The sequence below is a fragment of the Chelmon rostratus genome, chromosome 4 (assembly GCF_017976325.1).
Source record: "Chelmon rostratus isolate fCheRos1 chromosome 4, fCheRos1.pri, whole genome shotgun sequence".
Classification (NCBI taxonomy): domain Eukaryota; kingdom Metazoa; phylum Chordata; class Actinopteri; order Chaetodontiformes; family Chaetodontidae; genus Chelmon; species Chelmon rostratus.
The window spans coordinates 18,087,321-18,109,046 of record NC_055661.1 but is presented as its reverse complement, the minus strand read 5'-3'; the positions used below and the strand labels follow the sequence as shown (position 1 = coordinate 18,109,046).

At 42.0% G+C, this 21,726-nt stretch overlaps 1 protein-coding gene across 7 annotated transcripts; it reads right to left on the bottom strand.

The window, feature by feature from the left end:
- Window positions 1-10: 10 nt before the first annotated feature.
- On the bottom strand, window positions 11-19,072 carry zfr2 (zinc finger RNA binding protein 2). Of its 7 annotated transcripts, none has more exons than XM_041934729.1 (19): window positions 19,012-19,072; window positions 15,780-16,035; window positions 15,450-15,567; window positions 14,333-14,560; window positions 13,060-13,385; window positions 12,470-12,658; window positions 11,999-12,239; window positions 10,924-11,117; window positions 10,253-10,372; window positions 9,408-9,571; window positions 8,842-8,971; window positions 8,543-8,748; window positions 7,926-8,094; window positions 6,536-6,710; window positions 3,696-3,784; window positions 2,702-2,797; window positions 2,384-2,495; window positions 2,089-2,186; window positions 11-1,925 (listed from the first exon to the last, which is right to left on the bottom strand). In XM_041934729.1, the coding sequence occupies exons 1-19, from the start codon at window positions 19,062-19,064 to the stop codon at window positions 1,752-1,754; spliced, it is 3,138 nt and encodes a 1,045-aa protein (XP_041790663.1). In that variant the 5' UTR covers window positions 19,065-19,072; the 3' UTR covers window positions 11-1,751. The 7 variants fall into 7 exon arrangements, with proteins under 7 accessions (XP_041790663.1, XP_041790666.1, XP_041790668.1 ...); XM_041934732.1 differs by having other exon boundaries at window positions 9,426-9,571; XM_041934734.1 differs by having other exon boundaries at window positions 8,842-8,968; window positions 9,426-9,571.
- Between the last annotated feature and the right edge of the window lie 2,654 nt (window positions 19,073-21,726).

Below are 21,726 nucleotides of genomic sequence, written 5' to 3'. Positions count from 1 at the left end.
GAAATGGCTTAAAAGTGTTTTAATATCTCCCCTTAAATTTCGGCAGCACTACAAAGACATTCAAATCATAGGACAGGAACGTTCACACTTTCTGTTTAAACAATACAAAATAGATTGCAACATCCTTCAGAAATAAAATAAGCAATACTTATATGATGCTCTTGGTAAATGAAAAATCAAACTGCACAACAATTCTCTCACATCAACTTTTAAGCCAAAAGAGCTGTGCAACTGACCCTTGCCTGTCCTACATCTTTGTGAAGTAAGATCCTAATATTAACCTGACACCTCATTAAAGTTCCCCTTACTCAGTCTTTTGTAACATATGACATGATGCAGGCACAAGGAAGAACGTCAAAGGACTACTTGATCAATACAGTAGATATTCAGTCTTATCTTTATCGGACGAAAGCTGCTCTCTTCTGCTAACCATACTCTGGAAGAAAAAAGATTAATAGGCGTATTACTTAAATGATAAAATTATGGCTGCATACAGTAACATTGTCATTTCTTAAGTGCTTCATTCCCTCAGCATGCTACAGACTGTGCAATGTAAAACCCCTCTCTCTCTTCAGAGACAGATTTACTCTCCAGTGTTACCTCCACAGACAACCTCACGGGCGACGCTGCACTAAGCAGCGATTCTGTCTTTGACATATTTTCAAGGGTAGGTTATTTTAGTGTAGCGCTGTTTTTCAGGTGTGATGTGGGCCCTTCGGATTTTACAACTCTGTCTCTATTTTCGAAATGTGCCAGGTGGGAAATGTTGAAACAGCTCTAGGGGAAACTTTAGAGGGAGCAAAGAGAGCATAAAGAGTTCAGGGAGGACGTGTGAGGTTTGCTCAACACTATTTTATCACTTGTGCATCTTCTCAGGCACAGTGAACATCACAGTACCGCGTGTATGTAGATCCTAAACACTGCTTTTCTTCTCTGATCACTCTCACACTCATCTCTTCTTTCAAACACAGGCTGAAAAACACATTTCAGAGTACAAATGTCATGCACCGATATTAGTTCAGTGAGTCCTGACTCAAGAGTCAGATGGTAAAACTGAACTAGCCTAAACAGGAGCAGAGGTCAGACTCTTTTGGAAATAAAGCTTAAAGGGAAAATTTGCCGTGTTTTATGTGGATGTCCAATCAGCGTTGATGGTAAATGCAGTCAAGTGGAGCAATAAATATTGTGGAGAAAGCCAAGCTCTCCTGCTCGTAGAGCTGTTCAGGCAGTGCCAACGTTCACCAGCAATTTATTGCTTCGACTGACTACATTTACCATCACCGCTGATTGGACATCCACATAAAACATGGCGAATTTCTCTTTTAAGGTGCTGATGATATAATTAGAGGCTTGGACGTCATAGAAAACAATGGAACTGCAGTTGATGGTGGTGTTGTAACTGCAGTGAACAGTTAATTAGTGTGCAATTATTTTGAAATGGAATGATGCAATCAGTAATTTTCAGCATTTTTTTTACTGAGCCAATTTTCTCGGCACACTTCAAAAGACACTAAAACTGCAGGAAATGACTATACAGGAGAAGGAACTGCAGTACAGATACTCAGACTTCAGTCTTCCTCCAACACATTATTCCTCTTAATTCAAGGGTACACGTGTAACATGTACAGTCAGTTATATTTGTATGTGTATAGCTGCGTGTTAAGATTGTTTTCAAGATAAGAAAAGTTTTAAAGTTGTGACATTCTACCAGTCTCTAAACTAGCAAACGCCTCCCACTCTGAAGGCAGAGGTCAAGCACTCAGTGCTTCTTCCTTCTTGTCTTTTTTGCCCTCCCCCTCCCCTTCCCCCGTGTCGCTGCCATCCCGTCGGCGTTTGCGGTTGCGAGCGCTGGCCTTGGACGCTGGCAGAGACTCCATGCCCAGAACCTTGTGGATCTGACGGAAAGCAAGCAGCCGCAGAGCATGCTGGAAACAAAGAAAACAGAGAGAAATGTGGGTTTGTGGAATTTTACGCATGTTCTTTTGACAGCTGACCCATACGCAGCCTATCAGCTTCACCACGGCTAACGCCATGTTAAAGTCTTCTCTTTCCTCTGACTCTTTGTTAATAAATGCTCTGTATGGCTACCTGCGCACTGGCAGTTATGTCCTCTCTGGCTTGAAGCAGCATGCTTTCCAAAGCATCTGTGGGTTCTTTCTCACAGGGGTCCATCAACCCTGGTCCATCTGAGTAAGGGAAGGAGAAGCAAGTTAAAAAGTTAATGTGATACAAGGTACTAAATCAGGGGCAGAAAATAGTGAATCTCTCGTTTCCAAGCTTCAACAAGCTGATTTTGTAGCATCAGAGGGAGGCCAGAGAGAATTTCTGATCCTATGAAATAATGTATTTATTTACATCTCATTAGTATGCATATTTGTCTGACCTGGTAGCAGGATGCCTGTGGAGATGCACTCCAGCACTCTGCGCATGGCCTCTCCTGGGCTGAGTGGGCCTGCAGCACTGCTGATCACCTTCTCCACCAGCAGCTCCATCGCCTGGAGGGACAAACATACAGCGAGAAGCAGACACACTGAAATAGAAGAAGAGACTCCAGACAGTGGAATATGTTTTTATGTTTAAGAAGAAGTCAAACGTACAACAAGCCTGCAGAGATGACAAAATATTTTAGAAATCCTCATTAGGAAAAGGTTCATTAAAAAATTAAAACGTCAAAATGTAACCGACAGTTGAAGCCACATACCCAGCCGGGCATCTTCCCCCAGGTGGGAACCCGCTGACATAAATCTCTCAGCACTCGAATGATGATCACGCAGGACTGCAGCCCATTGGCCCGTGCCTTCAGAAATAAGGAAAGGACATTTATTTTTAGATAGACAAAGTCATTATGAAATGTAACAGGTGACTTTAAGTTTGTGTGTTTAAAAAAACAAAAACATTCTACTCAGAGCTACGGACACAGTTTTGTTTTAGAGAAGATGCTGCACACTTTCTGAACTTTTTTTGTGCCAGAGGTGCCATAGTGAACTTTTTAAACAAACGTCTACAAGACACATATTGTCAAAACAAGGCTTTTTTTTCTCAGCATGGTCATTAAGGTTTCTGGTTATAAGGGCATGCTTCTGTTTCATTACGAGAAGAAGAAGAAGACAAATAAAACAGGACAGAGCCAGCTGCTTAATGAGAAATAATGGAAAAGGCGTAATCTCAAATGCCACATCCGTGGTTTTTCTTCGGTAGAGTTGAAGAGACGCCAGAGCCCTGCATAATATCTTCTTAAAAGTGATAACCCCATTTGTAGTGCTTAAAAATAAAATCCCACCGCGCGTGTTTAGTCGAAAAGGAAGTGAGAGGAGTTCATTCAAAACTTCTCAAGCTCAGCCACTTCTGCAATTTAATACAAGACATTTTTTTTAAAGAAATGCATCATAAATATCTCCTCATAAACTATTGACCTCCTAAGATTTTCACATGTCAGAGCAGGATGCAAGTAATAACACTGCTGTTGCTCTATTGCATTCAGATGGAATCCAGGCATTATTAATGTTATTAGTCACATCTGTGCTTTTCCTGCTACAAGTCAGAATAAGCCAAATAAAAAGTCAAAATAACCACTGTGATTCTTTTGGGTCAGATTTTGCACATGTATGTATTCTCAGGTGGTGGCCAGCTTGTTTTGCTTATTTCCTAACACAAAGACGGGAAAGACAGAGCTCGAGCTCTTGTGATGCGTTTACCTGAAACCATTTGGCGTGACGGAGAGCAGCCAGGTATTCCAGACATTTCCTCTTATTCAGAAGATCAGGGGGGTCCTTCTCAGACACATCTGGTGGAGATAAAATGCACTAGCTCATGACTTGCAGTCAAACCAACGCAAAACCCAAATCACGACTGCAATACGTAGTAAGTGTTGTTACTGTTGATGTACAGGCATGAAATTATAAAAGCACTTGATGTTTATCTTGCATGATCAGACATTCCCTCGAATCCTTCAACAATCTTTGGTTTGTTTGTGAGAAAAATAATGAGGGGGTGATGTGAGAGAAAAGGCAAGCATTTGACCATTGATTTAGGAGGACTAGAGTGTTTCTGTGTTTTACAGATTTATGCTGAGCGGACAAGAATAGCAATAAAGAGGCACAATCATCAGTGTGTTCTTTGGAGTGAAGGCATATGCAAAAAAGAAGGAAATCCAAGGAATTCAGAGAAAAAAGTGGTGGAGTTTAAATTTAATCCTTAGTTTAAGGTCGCGAAACCACAAATACTTTTTTTGTAAAATTGTAGCCCAACCCATTTCATTTTATAGTGACTTCAAATTTGGACCCATTATCATCCGGCTGAGTAAGTCTTTCTTTTGAGAGACATTTCAACTTGTCATCCGGTGCCAAGGTGGTGGTACTGAGCGTGCTGGGCCACTGGTGGGGATTTCCTGGTATGACACATCAAAATGTCTGCTTTGAGAAAGGCGCATTAAAGCTTTATTATGTGTAATCAAGTGAGTTTATTCCTGCTTTCTACTCATGACACAAGTTTCCTTCCTATTCAAGGAGTTTCATCCCTCTGAACATCTCAAAAAAATATTATCACCCTTCTCCACTGCAGGAACTAATCACTGAGTCCCACATTTAAACATTTTTTTACCCACAATTGTTATTTAGAAAAAAAATCCAGGTAAAATTTGGCTTCTTTCACACCCCTATTAAGTCCCGTCATGTCTCTCATGCATGAAATTTGAAGTGTTTAACAAGTAAAAGCTTTAAGCAGATTTAGAATTTCCTTTAATAAACTCAAACTCTGTGGATTTCCTCTTATTTGCATTTGACTTTGCACAAGAGCCGGACTGATACAAGAGCTTCAAATTTAAATTTTTGATCATTTAACAACAGAAACATGGACTTTATCCCTTTGGAGATGAGATGTTCGTATTTGATACCAAATGTTTTAACTTTGTTTACTTTGCATAGATAGCAAAGGTTTCCACTAGCGCTCTGCAATGACAGAAACTTCTCGAGCAGATAAAGGCACAAGAGCAAGGATATGTCTTTCCTTTTATGCCTCCATATTTTAAGACAACATGAGCATCAAAATGTCAAATCAAATCTTTTCAACAATATGAGAAAGCCCAAGATTAACTTAATTAGTAGTACTCAAAATGTTATGTTTGTTTAAGAAATAATGCTTTTGTCTGAGTTGGATTGGAGTTTGAGGACAAATTTAAGACACATTTACAAAGCTGTCAAATGACAGGTTTGTCCAAAACATCCAGTGTGGTTACTGATGACTGCGATGAGGTAATATTTCACAAGAACAGCCTCGGGGCTTTCCACACGTCTGTGTTCACTAGAACTATAGGAACAACAGAGGGCATTAGCTTACTTACAGAAGAAATACAAAACAAAAAAACAAAGCCACTGTTTTGAAGTCTACACTACCATACCACTTAGAATCAAGGACCCATATTTATCATGCCTCTTAGAGGTCGGAGTTTTCATTTAGCAGCAGCTGAGCACCTCTAATGAGCGTGAACAAGAGGCTTTTCCTCCTCTGAAAAGCTTGATAAACATGGGCAAACCTGGCTCCTTTCATTGTTCTATTCTTAGTGGTATGTGTACAAGTGTGGTCTTCAGATTAGCCATAGGCTTGCCTAGGTCTGCTGATACAGAATTAGGGGCACTGATCAACAAACCCAAACAAAATTTAAAATAAATCAAAGACAAAGGCCACAGAAAACATTTCTACCATGTTTTCCAAATGGGAGAAACACATTAAAATACAGTTTCTGGAGGAGGTGGAGGAGTGTTTGCAACACAATGATCTTGGAAATTACCTTCATTGTTGCATGGTGGGGGAAGGAATGACAATGAATGTACTAATGTCATCTTATTATCATTTCAATACTGATCATTGTGAGGCGATAAAATGACACTCCAACACCTTATCTTTGATAATGCCACATTAAGATGCAGGGATGAGAGATGAGGGGATGGGAAGTCGCTGGACCTCAAAACCCCCTCGTGGGTATCATGGCCAAATTGCAAGAAGAAGCAAAACTTTTCTCAAGTCTAAAAAAAAAAAAAATATCTGTGGAGAGAGTATCACCATTTCAAGCATTTTCATCCCTGGGCATTATCTGAACACTGACCATCACTTCAGCCTATTACTAAAGCTTGCCAAAGGTTTTATCTGAGTGTGTGTTCACCAGATAAACACACACCCTAGTGGCACAGAAAGGTCGGAGAGCCCGGCTTTTGATTCCCATGTTGTGGAAAAGAAATAAAGAAATTGGGGTCTAGTGTAACTGCACAAAATGGGGGAAATGAAAAGAGTGGGACAAATGAATGTGTGAGTTCATTCTTATTTTAGGGGTTAAAGAAAGAAAACTTGAATGTGGGCTTGTTTAAAAGTCCCACTTCTCGTACTGTGTAATTTAAGAGCTTTTCAGCCTAAAATTTAGGCTGCAACTGGGTGAAAGGGTGGAGCAAGGGGTATATATATATATATTTATATATACTGTAAGTGTATTACAGACATTGCTTACATTTGGTTGCCTGGTACTGAAAGCTTTGGCTTCTCTAACCTTTCTCAGCCGCTTTTCCTCCTGCCTGCTTGTCCTTCTCAGCAGCAGTGTCCTCCCTCATCAGCGGCGAGGTGAGAGAAATGGTCACCTGCATTTTGGGCTCCTTGCTTGAAAATATGACGATGTTCGCCTCCTCGGGGTGAGCCTGCACCTCATACTGATCTTCAGAAAATGTCTGCCGGTTAAAAGGACACTTGGGATTACTCACTACAGAGGAGGAGGGGTGTAGGGGCAAAAAATACCCTTGTTTGGCAAGGTTACAGGGTAATAAGGTTATTATTTTTGAACCCTGGCTTGTGCAATTTGTTTTCTCAAGGCAGTTCCCTTATTTAAACAGGATTGGTGACTTTAGCAAAAATATATTTTCAACAGTTTATTGTATCTTTGTAACTGTAAGCAATGGGGCAGTTTAAGAAGAAAAGCCCCATCTCACTCTGTAGGATTCAGGTGTCATAACCAGGCAGTGAATCTAAAGATCAGTCAAAAGCACCTTTAACGAAACACTCATTACAGCTACAGCAGGAGGGAGGAAGAGTGAGGAATTACAACACATCACAACCTTGTATTTGGTGTCAATCCTCTGTCTTGTGAGCCTTAAACAAAAATGTCAGTAAATTCGAAAGCTTGTGAGTTTTTCTCTTTGGGCTAGGGTCAGTTCAGGCATTTGTGAACATGGAAGATCTCTCCCAGCACTAGAAACCACACACTATTCCTACGACGTAGTCAAACCCACAGCCTGGAAATCCTCTAATAAGAATAAAGAGCGGCAGGGCTGTCTGTTCTGAGCCAGCAAATGTGTACTGTATACCCACAGAAAGCTAAAATGACAGAACCAACTGTTGCACAGCTAAGATCATTAATACATGTACAGAGGAAAAGCTGCTGTGTCATTTGTGGCTGTGCAGGGACAGCTGTACATGTTCACTAATAGCAAATGAGCTGCTCTAGCATATGAGAAAAACCCACTTAGGAAGAAGAAGAGTAGAATTTTTTCTGGCCTTTTTTTTGTTCTCTAATAAAAAGCATCAAGAGGGAATACTTCTCCTTCCCATTTATCTGTTACATAACTAAAAAACATTTTAGTCCCTGAGTATCCAGCTCTTATGACACAAGTCATAAGGCAGCGGATGGCAACGAATAGCTTCCTCTTTTTAAAAATCTGCATCTGACTGCATGATATTTAACAAACTACTGACAAAAAACTGGCAACGGAAGCCTTTTCCCTGCCATTTTTTGTCAACAGTTTGTCTATATGATCCTACACTCGAGCTAAAACTTAAAATGTAAGCATGTCAGTGTTGTGAATTGAAAGTTTACCACAATTCTTCCCTCCCTCAACCTGAACCACCATCCTAAATCAACAGCCTGTTAACGGTTGAAGCTCTCCTACCTCCAGCTCCTTGGGCAGCTGCTTGGCGATGCTCTTCAGTAAAGAGATGGTGGGTTTCTTTGCTGTCAGCAGGATGAGCTCAACATTTCTGTCCCCACGAAGCAGCAGGCCTTTGGCCAGGATGCCCACCCTCATCACACCTTTCAGCAGCCGTGCTGGGTTGTCAGTACTGTCAGGAGAGGGAGAGAAGCCAAGATTAAGACTCGCAGGACTGATTTTTCAAATAGTTCTGCCAGATAAAGAAGCAATCTAATGGATCACAAATGGAGAGAAAATACCGGCATCTATGTACTAAACCACTTTCAAACATAGTGTCTATGTACTAATATACTGCCTTCAAATGTAGCATCTATATACTGCTTGTAAATGTAGCATGCACATACTAATATTCTGCTTTTTAATGTAATGTCTATGTATTAATATAAGGCTTTTCAGTTCAGCTCCTTTATCAGAATCCTGCATCATCATCATATGCAACAGTCTGACACCTTTGCAGTCCTGTGCAGCTCTTCACTTATGCCAAAATAATAAAAGTGTTTTTAGGGCTCAACCTTTCCGTTCTATTTACCATGGCTCATCTACCATGTCACTTTTTTTTTTTTTTTTTTTTTTTTTACCCTTTTTCATCTCCTCCTTCAGTAGCAGTGGTAGTAACAGCTGGTGTCTCCTTATCCAGCAGGGTATCTGACACCAGTTTTAAGGCTCTCTCAGAGTGGGAGACAATCCTCTGAACAGCCTGCAGCTCCTCCTCCACTGGGTAAATGGTGGAGTGCTTAGCCATGATGTGACGGTCATCAGGAGAATCTGGCCGACGCACACACGTCTGAAGGGAGAGGGGAGAGTAAAGTGATTGATCACACTCGGAATTAAGTCTTAGTCAAAGTTAGTTTAAAAGAACTGCAATTGCGACGCTCACCAGTAGAGGGGGTACTGGCATACCAGGGCGGCTCATCAGCGGCGGAGGAGCCATCCTGCGCCTCTGCTCCCCCCAGTACATCTGCTCCTCCTCCATCCTCCTCCAGTACATGTCCTCCTCATATCGCCTGCTGGAGAGGGAGAGGTTTTTGATGTCAGTCATTAAAAGTCATTTAATGATTGTACTGGCTGCCATTAAAAGTGCATAATATTCCATGACGAAAAAATGGCCCCTAATCTGGCTGTATAGTTTTCATGATAAAATCCTAACATGTAATTACATTAATATGACTTTCGTCTGGCTGTTGAGGGTCCCGACTTTATTAGTGTAAGAAAGAGTCAAAAAAACAGGAAAAGAGTCTATAAAATGAGGCATGAAATTTCCTTCTTTCCAGCATACATGCATCACACGAACAGTCAGCTGGTCAACTTTAAGAGTTCCCCTTTACTGACGTTACCTGTATGAATACAACTTCCTCATCTTTTCCTTTTCCTTAGTCTGTTCTGTGTCAACCAAGGAAACTTGCAAACTTAATGTCAGAGTGGAAACAAGTTTAGATTACTAACTTTGGCCACGAGTCTGACCTCATCTCCATGTGCCAGCGCTGCTCATCGTCCCTCTGTCTCTTCAGCACCGCCTTCTGCTTCTGCTTCTTCAGCTTGCTCTCCTGCAGCTTCCTGGCTCGGTTACTGGGCTTGATCTCCACAGGAAGCTCTGGATTTACTTTCTTCTACACAGAGGAGGACAGAACAAATATAAGGGGAGCGTAATCACAGTCAGTGCACATGTGATGCTGCACTCTCAGGCCATTCCTGCATGTTTACACTCAGTGTTACTCACCAAAACTCATTCTGTATATGTCTGACAAACAGGTTGATCCATTTCCTTCCCCATAAAACCAAACAAGCTGATTCTTTAAAGTATTTAAAATCCAGCATTGTTTACATCGATGTTTACTGGCTTGCAGTCTTTTTCCTGCCAGTGTGAAACCACTGGTGGGACCAAAATGGGGACACACTGATCAAAAAACAGCCCCATAGCACCACCAGAAGTCTAAAACTCCTCGGGGAACCTTGAAGTACCAAACTTTTTGATGCCTCTAAACCTTGTTGATTGCTCACTTTGTGCATCTATACAGTCCATCACACTGCACGGGTGAATTCACTGACATATTTATATGCTTAGAGAGGGATTTCACTGACTATCTCAATGTAGCCACCCTAAAATTACTGTTAGATGTGGTTAAATAGTAGATTGTATGACCCTGTGGTCAAATCACCATTTTGTGCACGTGCAGTCATCTGTAAGGCAAGAAAAGCTGTAATCTAAAATCCCTAAAAAGTGTTCATTAGGTCTCTTCTGAACAATCAGTCAGACAGGAATGATCACACTGATGCCCAAACATTGTTACCTTGTACTGGAGTCTGTGCCTTCTCCCTTTCAGGTGCATGTCTTTAGCGTTGGGGTCGTTGAAGCTGCACTCACACAGTTTACAGTGGAATCGAATGACCTTGCCATCATCGTTGCGGACCTGAAAGAGGCAGACGGTTCGGGTAAATACACATCATGCAGGACAACCAACGTAGCAAAAATGATCTTATGCTCTACTTATGTTAGAAGGACAGAAACGATTTTATCTACAAGCACAATAAAACTCTTTGAATCATGGATACTTCAATACCTGATACTTGAAGCTGGATCAAAACTAGATTTGTGTCCGTTGCAAATACTGAAGTAATAATCTGGTTTAAAAAATGGATGAGACCAGTCTTTATTGTAAGTAGAGTACTTTACAGATTACAAGACTATGAATTTGAAAACCCCGCACAAACAGGGAAGAACCAGCAGTTCACAAAATAGTTATAATGACTTGCTCCTTTCTTACTGGGATTTACATGTGTAGTACAACAGTATTTGTGGCAGGAAAGATGTTTTACTTTGTTTTTTTATTTATCAGTATGTATTAGTCAATAATACTTCCTGCAAAGTGATGTATGTTGCGGCAGGTCAGATCTTTTCTATCACAAAGGGTGTATAGAGAGTAATTTTAGTGTTTCTTTTTTCTTTTCGTTTCCTCCTTACCTCCTCTACATAGTCATGCCCCACTGGCTGGATGTCTCCCTGGCCTCCAGCTCTGTCACAGTCCTCATCGTCGCTCAGAGGCTGCATCTTCTGAGCTGACTGTTGCATGGGCTCCTCCACCTTGGCAGCCACCACCACCACCGGTGCTGCTGCTGCCGTCACAGCAGCTGCTGGGGGGTTGGCAGGCTTATTGGCTGTTTGGCAGGCAAGATATTATAGATATTACAAATTTAAAGAAAAAAAAAAACAAAAAAATCTATTTCTAATATCTAATTACTATCTCTAGTTCTGTTCCAAAGGTTGGTAAGTAATCATTCAGTCTTACAGTTAAACAAAGTCCATCTTGAAAAGCATTTTGTTGCAGCTATTGATTTTTCTTTTTACTTTTGCGACACAGTTTTGTTAATTAAATTTTATCTAGCTTTGCACTAACAGGGACAGGTATGCTGCATCTTTGGAGCATTAAGCTTTTATGTGAGCCCTATTATTGATTGGTAATACTGAAAAACTACAAAGCTGAAGGTTAACCTTTCAAAATATGGCCATGCGCTTGATGACACAATAAGCGAAGTCTCATTTATCTAATGCTATATGTCCTTTTGTTATGAAAAACAAGTGCACTTTAACTCATTATGTGCACATTTTGCAGATGCACAATGTTTATGTTGTGCTGCTACTGTCTGAAAATTGCATTTGAATTTCAGTATTTTGCTCGAGCACATGGCTACTTAGTCCTGTTCAAACCGTTAACCAATAAACAATAAACTCTGTCAGAACTGGATGGTTGCATAGCTTCAGAACAAAACCATTTCTGTCACTATTCATGTGAACAATCAGGTGCAACACTATGAATGTCTTTCCCTAGAAATGGTCTGAAAATGTGCACCATTATTGTTATTTTTAACAGACGTCATGTCTCCCCCCTCTCTATGACGGCTGACTTTTCACTCGGTCTTCCAGTGTGGCTGTACGGAACACCTATAAACACATCTGATTTTTAATGTGGTCATTCAACATTAAACTGGTGAGATGGGGTCAGAAAACATCACACATCATGTACATAAAACAAACTTACAAATGACAGTTATTTTGGAAGGAGCTGGTTTCTTGATGGGTGCTGTTGTTTTGGGCGTGGCGTTTACAGCCACCTGTTTTGGTGTCACAGTGGGAGTTGAAGTGGTTGAGACAGAGGCAGGACTGGACGTGGACCCTGGAGGTTTCCCAGCTGTCGAGGTTGTGATAACTGGGGTTGAGTTCACCAGCACTGGCTCTGTGGAAGGTATAGGTTTGCCCAGCTTGGTGTGAAGTTTCACCACCTTTCCATGGTTGACAAAGACACAGAGGGAGATACGACCATTGAAGACTGCTGATACTTAATCCCATCCCGAATCCCTGGGGCAGGTTTTGTTCCAAGATTTGGCAGCTCAGATGGAATGTCACATGAGTACACCACAGTCATGTCCAATAATGACAGCATGGTAAATCAGCATCTTCTACAGCCGCCTATATTTTCTTAAATAACAACAAATATTGAAACTGTTCTCACCTTCTGGTGTTTGGCCCCACGGATATGGGCGGCGTAGGCGTCCACTCCGGTGCAGGAGACGTCACATAGCTCACAACGTAACTGAGTCTGGACCCCTCTGGGCCCGTTGCTCGCCCCCGTCTGTCCCCCGGATTTAAGTGCTGCCTCCTTTTTCTTATGCTTCTGGCCCTCAAGGTGTTCCCGATACGTCTGGTGGAATAAATCAAACCAGTTTGCAATGTGAATCTTCCAAATGCACCAACAAATAAAGTAATATTTTTTACTTTTCCTCGGTTTTTAGTCTGTTGATGAGATGAATATAATGTAATTAAATCAGACAACTGCTGAAACTTCATGATGTTAGCCAGCTATGTTACTACATGTTTTCATATAGATAGATAGATACTTTATTTATCTCCAAAGAGAAATTTGCACACTAAAACTTGAAGTCTGATCTTAAATGTTAATCTTGTAATGTGCTTTTTTTGTGTTCTTTTTTTTTTAGTGTCTTTTGAGGCTCCGTAATGCAAAACACAAAAAAGCTTTTATGTTAAGAGCTTTTTATGAATAAAACCTTGTCAGTTCAACCCCTTGTCATTATTAACTCCTACCTGAGGGCCTGCACAGCTGATCTTGCAAATGTCACAGTAATGGAGCTGAGGCTGTTTGGGAGGCCCTTTGGGCTTCTGCAGCTTGTTCTGGTGAAATGTGGGCTTTTTGTAGGTGTTTACAGCCGGAGCCGTCACCATGTTGCTGCCCGAGTTGCTCCAGGAAGAGCTTGTGAGCTGCTTGGGTGGTGGCTGGATGGGAGGTTGGGGCTGTTGCGGCTGCTGCGGTGGGGGCTGCGGCTGGGTGAGAGTCTGCTGGGCCGGCTGGTAATAGGAGGGGGCAGATGTGGAGGTGTAGCCAGTTGAATCATAACTCGAGTAGCTTATGCCTGAGGGTGAGAGAGCAGGAGGGAGAGTGAGGACAGAGAGTTATTAAAAAGAAGAGAAGCACACAAGATGTGGGTCAAACATGAACAGCCAGCAGTTGTGCAGGCAGTAAGCTGCATTTTAAGACCACGGAGGACAAGCACAATCCCAAAATGGTCTTTGAGAAGGCTCAAGGATGTAACACGAGACTCAAGTTTCAGCTTTAAATTAGCAAGGTATCAATGTTTGTATACCTCAGCCAGTCATCATATGTTGCCCGGCCACCATAAAACTCATTCACTCCATCATTCCTTTGCCCACCATGAGAAGTCCAAATTTCACAGTTCATTTGAACTGAACTGACACAATCCAGTGGATTTACTTGCACGGACAAATATTTTCCATCAAGTTCAACTTTGACAGCAAATTTGTGCAAAGTATAAACTGCTCCCCAAAAGAGAAATGGTTTGACATGCATTAGACAAATAATAAATAAATATAAATTAATTGCACAATCCAGACAACAAAATGCCAGGTGGGAGTCAACGGGACCCAGTACAGAAAAAATGGGAAGAAGTGCGGGGAGTTAGCAGTTAGCTTGCCAGCTACAGTAGTTTACCTACTAGGCCTGCGAGTGGTCACCAAGTTTTTACAAACAAACATTTTGCAAAGACATTTACTTAATTGTGCTGCACCACTTTCTTGCTTGACCGAATGTTAAAACTGAGCGATAGAAAGAAGTAATGTAAAGTTATTGTGTGTTGTGAACTGCTACTTCTGTCTGTAAAGTTTTTGGCTTGTAATGTATAACATGGCAACTGATACCCTGCTCTTTAATTGTGCCATCAGCATCACCCTTAATTTATTTTTATATATTTATATTCATTTTTATATGTATATTGATCACCATGGGCACAAAAAATTCCCTTGAGATGAATGAAGCTCTATCTTATCTCCCGCCTTATGCTACCTGAGTAGGTGGTGGCTGAAACGGTGGAGCCGAAGGACGAGCCGAGGGTGTACGATGAAATGGGTGTGGGCGGCTGCTGGACGCTGGTGGACACTGGGTAGATGTTGTAGCTGGTGGACACAGAACTGGAGGGGGCCAGAGGCTTCAGGGCCGTTACCTGCCTCTGGGGAGGAGGAGGCTGGCTGTACACAGTGGAGGGAGCGGGACTGTAAGCACTCTTTACTCCGACTGATATGGAAAAAGGGGGGATGGGGAGTGGTGGAGAGGAAGGGCATTAGAGTGAGGAGAGCAAAAGAGATCTGAAATGTCTATCAGAGAGTTTTTGGCAGGGCAGGAAGGATCCTCATTTCACAAGCAAATAGGCAGCAGACACAGTCCATACACAGCATATTACCCTTCAAAAGTGCATGTAAATAAAGTTAGCCTGTACAGTCACACAGGTGCCCAAATAGGTGCAACAAACCATAACAGGAGAGTGAGGAGATGTCAACCAAGCACAAACCTACACAGACCTGGGAAGAAGTCTCAGGCCACCAGAGTGCTCCCTAGTGGACATATCATGTGATGACTAATTGCATATATTCACATTTCTGTACTGAAATTCTAAATAGTAATCAGCCAAATGTCAGTTGGACTCTGTGGTCAAAACAAAGCTTAAAGTAAAGAACACTCCACTGATTTAGCACTGCACTCCTTTAATACTACTGGACTCATAATAGACAGTTTTTAAAAAGTACCAAAATTGGTGCTGCAGAACGAGAGACGATATCTTTTTATTCTACACATTTGTCTTCTTGTCAAAATCCTGGTGCCTAAATAACTAACTGAATGCAACTCCAAGTGATCAGAGAGATATCATCTCTCTGATGACTTGGCCAGAGGAGTGTTATGCTAGTAGCAGCTAATCTAGCCTCAAGCAGAGATGAGGAGTGGGCAATAGAGGTCTGGTACACTCACAGCTGTCTAACTTCACACCTCCAGATATTCTTCAGTTTCAAAGTCGTAGTCTTCAGCCCCAGCCAACGCTGACTCAAGTGACATCAATGGAGGCAATTTATCAGATTTCGTGCAGCTCCCTCTGAAGCCCCCAAAAAAAGACAAGAAAAAACTGACTCACCAGTTTGGTAGTAATTCTCTGTGGGTGTCCTCTGAGCTGAAGCTATACTCGTCTGGTAGTACTGTTTATTGTCATAGGTGGTCACAGCTGCAGGGCGCCCGTAGCTGTAGTTGTCCTGCTGGTGTTCACAAGAGAGTATTTAAACCAATGGGGAAGCAGCATATTTAAGCAGACAACAGCAGCAAACTTCTTTTAAAAAGAAAAAGAAATGGCTAAAAGTTATTAACATTACATGAAGCAAAACAAAAGCCAAAACACATCATCAAATATGACCACACCATGCCATACAAAACTGAGAAGAATTCAAAAAGGAAGCAGAAAGAGACTGACCGTGTCCGAGTATACCTGGTACGTCTGTGGGGTGGTGGTGGGCTGTGGGGGTGCTGGAGGCTCTGGCTGCCTGTAGGCATAGTCAGGGGGGGCCTGGTGGCTCTGATAGGCAGGGTAAGGGGCAGACACCACAGGCCGGGCTGCCTGGACTGGAGCTGGAGAGTAGGACGCAGTCACTGCATGAGCTACAGCTGGAGCCTGCTGTACACTGTAACTGGCTGTAGAGGGATGGGAGTAAGCCGGTGGAGGCTGGGTACTGATGGAGAAGAGAGGAAGGGGAAATTCAGTGAAGCAGGAAGGTAAACTTCAAAACTGCTTTCAAAGGACATCTTCATGAACAACATGAGAGTATGTACTTGAGTCTTTATTGCAGATGAAGCTGCATGAATCAATTCATGTTAGAAGTGCAAAAATACATTTTCTTGCATATTAAACAGGCAAAAAGTATAAAGGTCCTTCTTCATCTAAACTGAAATTTACATCAGCAGCCTTCCAGTCTTCCATCTGTGTTATCATAGCAAGATATCTGCGATTTTAAACAACTGATACTGAAATGCAAGCTCGGACAGTGGAAAGATAATCAGGATCATTTTACTCTATTTTACACAATAATCATGCATATTTGCTTTACTAGTTTAACTGCATCTGAGTATTTTTAAAACCACACTCACATCATAGTAAACAAAACTTGATTAAAATGTATGTATATCTAAACATCTGCAGACACTACAGCCATGCTAGCATCTCTGTGAGGCTGTGCTTCAGAGGAGTGGTGCCAGGGTGTCGGGGGATCACCAAAGTGATTAAAATTCATTGTGAAGGGGGCATTAATGTCTGTGCTCAGAACTGAATTTAAGGCCAATGCATCCAATAGCTGTTGAGATATTTCACTGAAAACCACAAACGTGAACCTTGTGGTGGTCCTAGAGGAACAGCCTCTGGGATTACCAAAGTCAGTAGGATTTATCATCTGGGCACCATGGATATCTGTACAAAATATAATGTAAATCCATCCAATATTTCCTGAGATAGTTCAGTCTGTACTACAGTGGTGGAGCAACCGACTGACGGAGTAAAGCAGACCAACATTGCCATCCATAGAGCCAGGCTGCTAGCATGGCTACAAAAAGCCAGTAAAAATAGGGAGGCAAATTTAATGCAACACGTCAACACCCAATCATGATTAATTGATTGTGGTAGACAAAATTGTGATCACAAACATTATATGATTGACCGAGCAGCTCTGCAGAGACCTCTGGTTAATCTCTCATCTTCATCAGCACACATACAAATGCCAAAAAGGACCAGTCCACAGCAGCCTTGTCATTAGCATGGTTTGAGATCCAGACAGCATCCATTCCTGGCAATGACATCAGGAACTAATGCTATCAGCATCTTTATTAAGCTTTCAGTGTCTCTGCTCTGAACAATCCCTACAACCAAACCTGCTATCAGAATGCCTCAGTGTTAAATGTTGTACATTTTGGACAATGGCTATCTGTGGTTTCAAGAATGCTGAATGGAGAACAAACACTGATGCTCATTCATTGCTTATTAAATTGCTGAGATGAGAGGTGCTCATGGGGGCGGGCGATATAAACCATGAGAATAGATAAAGGCAAACAACTGAAATTCACATGTAAAAATTAAAACATTTGTTGAATGACTCAAACTGGGCACGTGACAGAGGATTCAGACTGTCAATTTGTACGCTTGTTGGAAACTGCTTCTCACTGAATTCTGTCATTTAACAAAGACAAGATAGGTCAGAAGAGCCAGAAACAGCCCTCTTTCTCTCACTGTATTCATTGCTTTCATTGCATGATTTACAATAACAAGGCTGGTGGGGATGAGGATTAGTAAACAGACTTTATGAAGCTTCTGATGTGTGGGGTCTGTTTCCTGGCACCAGAACGGCAATAAATACATTTAGTGTGTCTTTATTCATCCATTATACTGTTTGTGACATTGTAGCTTTCCATTTAACACCCCTGTGTGTGTGAGGTCAACATGGAACATTTTGCAATCAATGGGCAGATCTGCTTTAGCCAATATTATTATTTAACATTTCTGCATCAAAGTTATCAAGTACCTTGATCTCACTGGTATTCAGTTTGCTGGATTACCTGTTCCTGTATGGTCGTTTTATCTATAACCAGGATTCTTCCAGTACAAAACTATGCCAAAACTATTACAATATATATTGATTTTCCTATATTAAATTACGTATATTGTGATAGAGCATTTATCTATTTAGCCCACTAACTACAGATAAGCCAGCACTTAGTGAGCATCTCACAAAGACTCGAGATGCTTGCTGCATCTCTGCAACTGCAACACAGTGGCCTGTTTGAGGCTGTAGATGTTTATGTTCAATGAAGAATTAGGATTACATTTATTAATTCATTAAATCAGGATGTGTGCAGACTTTGGTGAACAGACTATGGGAAAGTTGTGCAGCATACCTGCACAAGTAGTGAGGTGCAGAGAAAACAGTCCGCACCTGTTAGTCAGGTTTGCTGGTTTGAGGGCAGCCCAGCATACCACAACAAGAGGCAAAACAGGAAACCTCCACAGTGGTGATAATTAAATTACACGCTAATTATTTCAGAATACCTGTCAAAAGTGCAGTTGAAATGATTTACCTGTCAAACAAACTTGCCAAACTAACTCGTGCTACTAGAGGTTCACTGACTGGTGTTCATTTTCTACCCTCACATCTTCAAGTATCTATTTAAATCTTCCTTCTTGCAGCATGTCGCTATTGGACACATTACTAGAACAGATGCACTGTTTGTGAGACACCGGACCGCCAGTCAAGCTGCACCAGGGCTACCTCTCTTAGCAGTTAATCCTAAACGCCGGCCAAAATCTCACCCGTCACAGCTGCAGCCAGCTCGATTCACTGAAACAGCTGCGTGACACTTGCTTTTTGTTTGACGTTTGTGTACACGAAGTGGTTAAGAGTCGAGCCGACAATGTCAGCTGTCCGACCGATGACCGCATCGAGGTTCACCTAAAGTCAAACAGCGTGTCGGAAAGCGCTGGCCTGCGAACTCCTCTAGCTAACGTTAGCTAACCGAACTAGCTGGTCAAGCTAGCTGTCTAGCCTGTCTCTCCGCCGCCACGCAGTGAAATCCAACCAGTGACTGTTGCCCCGACGATATACTCCAGCGACTGATAAATGCGATTCAAAAGGCATGCTGACATCAACCTACATCACTTGAATTACCTGTATGGCGGACCGGCACCATGTGTAAAGCCGAAATAATTGCTTGCAGCCATCTTGGCATCTCCAGTACAGTACAATCACTGGCAGACAGCAGTGGAACCTTGACTGACTGTCAAGATAGTTCCCCCCCTCTACTACAGCCAATGGAAACACTTCTCTGCTACACCGGAACTGCGTACCACCACACCAAAAAGTGTCGTACATATACAAAGAATAAGAAATTGACGGGAGAAAATATCTTCCGATGATTCAATTCCGCTAATTGTAGAGTTTTTAGAATAGATTGATTTTCATAATTCACAATATTTTCATAAGTTGTTATAATGGCCAGCGGATTATGGTGTTCCAACCAAATGTGTAACTGTATTACACACGCACACTAAAAAAAGAGAGATTTAACAGCTTGCCTGTGAGATATTGTGGGACATGAAAATATGTTTTACAGTATTACAATTAAAATGAAAGAAGAACAGAAAAAATAGGGGAAATGTGGACGAAGAGAGCTCTTTTTATCGTTATAACTCCTGTTAGGAAGAAACATAAATTCATAAAACTAATAGACAGCAAGAAAGCAAGCACAACCTAGTGTAAAAGATGAAAAATGCGCTGCTAAAATGCTTAAATTATCCTCGTCAACGGTCTAAAAAAAAGTGTTCACGCGAAGACGGAAGTAGATGGAAGTAAATGCTCTCGCTTTGTCTGCGGTGATTCGGCTGAATGTCGCGTGTGTCTGTCAGTCACGTTTGTGCCGATGATAAAGATACAACTGAATGTAAAGCCAACCAACAGGCACCCAGTCAGCAGACAATACAGATCAAGTCTGCCCGTGTGATATTAAACTGCCTGGAAATCACATTTTTTCAAGATGCTAGTGAGGTAAAAACGACCTTGGGTTTTCAAGGCATCACCTCACAAAATTGAGGATAGTGGAAAAAATAAGGCATTAAAGAGGGAGAAAAGTTTCAGATAAAAACAGTAACCCTTACATAATTACCGCTGTTGCTTGCAGGATTAGTACTACCACCAGAGGCACAAAAAATACATAGAGAGGCCTGATATGTCTTTACGGCTAGCAGCACACCATGCAGGAGGAAACTGGGCAGGGATGATCTGATTGGTTGACTGAAAGTGAAGTAAGGCGTTGAATAATTTGTGTGTGGGGAGAGTTGGGGTAGAGTATGAAAGGGACTGGGGTGAGGAGACAGAGAGGGAGGGGAGAGGCTATGGATGGAGAGAGATGCTGTTGCCAGGGAACAGCAGCCACACAGAGGACCACTGAAAACAACAGCCGGATTATCTAATGGAGTAAAGAGACAGACATTGGTGCTCATTTTTACCAAGTTGCTGATCCTAAAGATATTAGGAGCTACAGGCAGTGAAAAGGGGGAAATAGAGAGAGAGAGATCATGATGCCAGACCAGATGCATTCTGATTAAAGGAATTTTGTGTCTTGGTGGTGTGGACGTAGGAGCCGAGAGGCAGGCTGTCGGCTCGCTCTTCACGGCCAGTCTTTCCACAACAAAGGTAGCCAGAGGCGGAGGAGAAGAGGGGGAGTCCAGCACAGAGGTGGCCCCTGTCCTCAGACACCTGCTGCTGGCTAGCGGCTGACATCGAGGACACTGTATGACTGTGTCTGTGCACGAGTGTGTGTGTGTGTGTGTGAATGAGTGAAAGACGGGGAGCGTGAGAGGAGAAATTTCAGCCTGACCCCTGCTTTTCTGTTGGTGAGGAGGATCAGGACTTCCTACTCTTGAATCTGTGCATTTGTGACTGAGGAGGAGGGAGGACACACAGACACGGACCAGCAAGAGGTTTGAGGGGATCTCACACTGCTCATGTGAGTATAGTCACCGACTTAACGTCCTTGCAATTCTACTGAGCTGGCTACAGTAGGCAGCCACCTAAGACTGGTTGCATGCACATTAAATTGTCCACTAACACATGAAATCTATTTAGGTTTTTCTCCTATTGGCTTTTCCAATTGAGATGACCTAAAAAGGCTGGTATGGCAACGTGCTGCACATTTGGTGGCTATTCATTTAGTAAAAATCTTGGGTTGGCATGGGCAACACAATAGTCTTTCAATGACATATGCAATGTGTTACATCTTCATTTCTCCACACAGTATTTTGTAGAAATCTTCTGGTTGTTTGTACATTCATGATTCTCCCAGCTATCAAAATTCTCCAACCTGTCAAACATGGTGTGAGAATGAAGAAATCTTGTCTTTGATAAGTGATTTATTCAGCTTTCCGCTCTCCACCACACACCACCCTGCCGTTTTTAGGGTGTTGTCACACTGGATTACATTGGACTTACAAGTGCATTATATGTTAATGGATTCAACTTTATGGTACAATCCCTTTTAATGTGAGGCCTGTAGAAATGAATTATTTCTTCTATGTGAGATTTGGCTATCTTACAGTTCATGCTCATCACTGAGTGTTGCTGCCAAAACCACCAAAGCCACTCCACTCCTTCTAGTCATCATATCAGAGGAACCCAAGCATTATTTCTCATTGTGATCAACATTATGCACTGCTGACAAAAATATCAGGTTCACACTTGGTTTCTTATATTTTGCTTTCTCCCTGCCGTGTTTTTGTTGCGCTGTACCACTTGACACGCTCTGAATTGCATTAATGCCACACAGACAAGCACTTGCAATGCACACCTCTCCTCAGAGTCTCTGTTTCTAAGAATAACACAGACCTG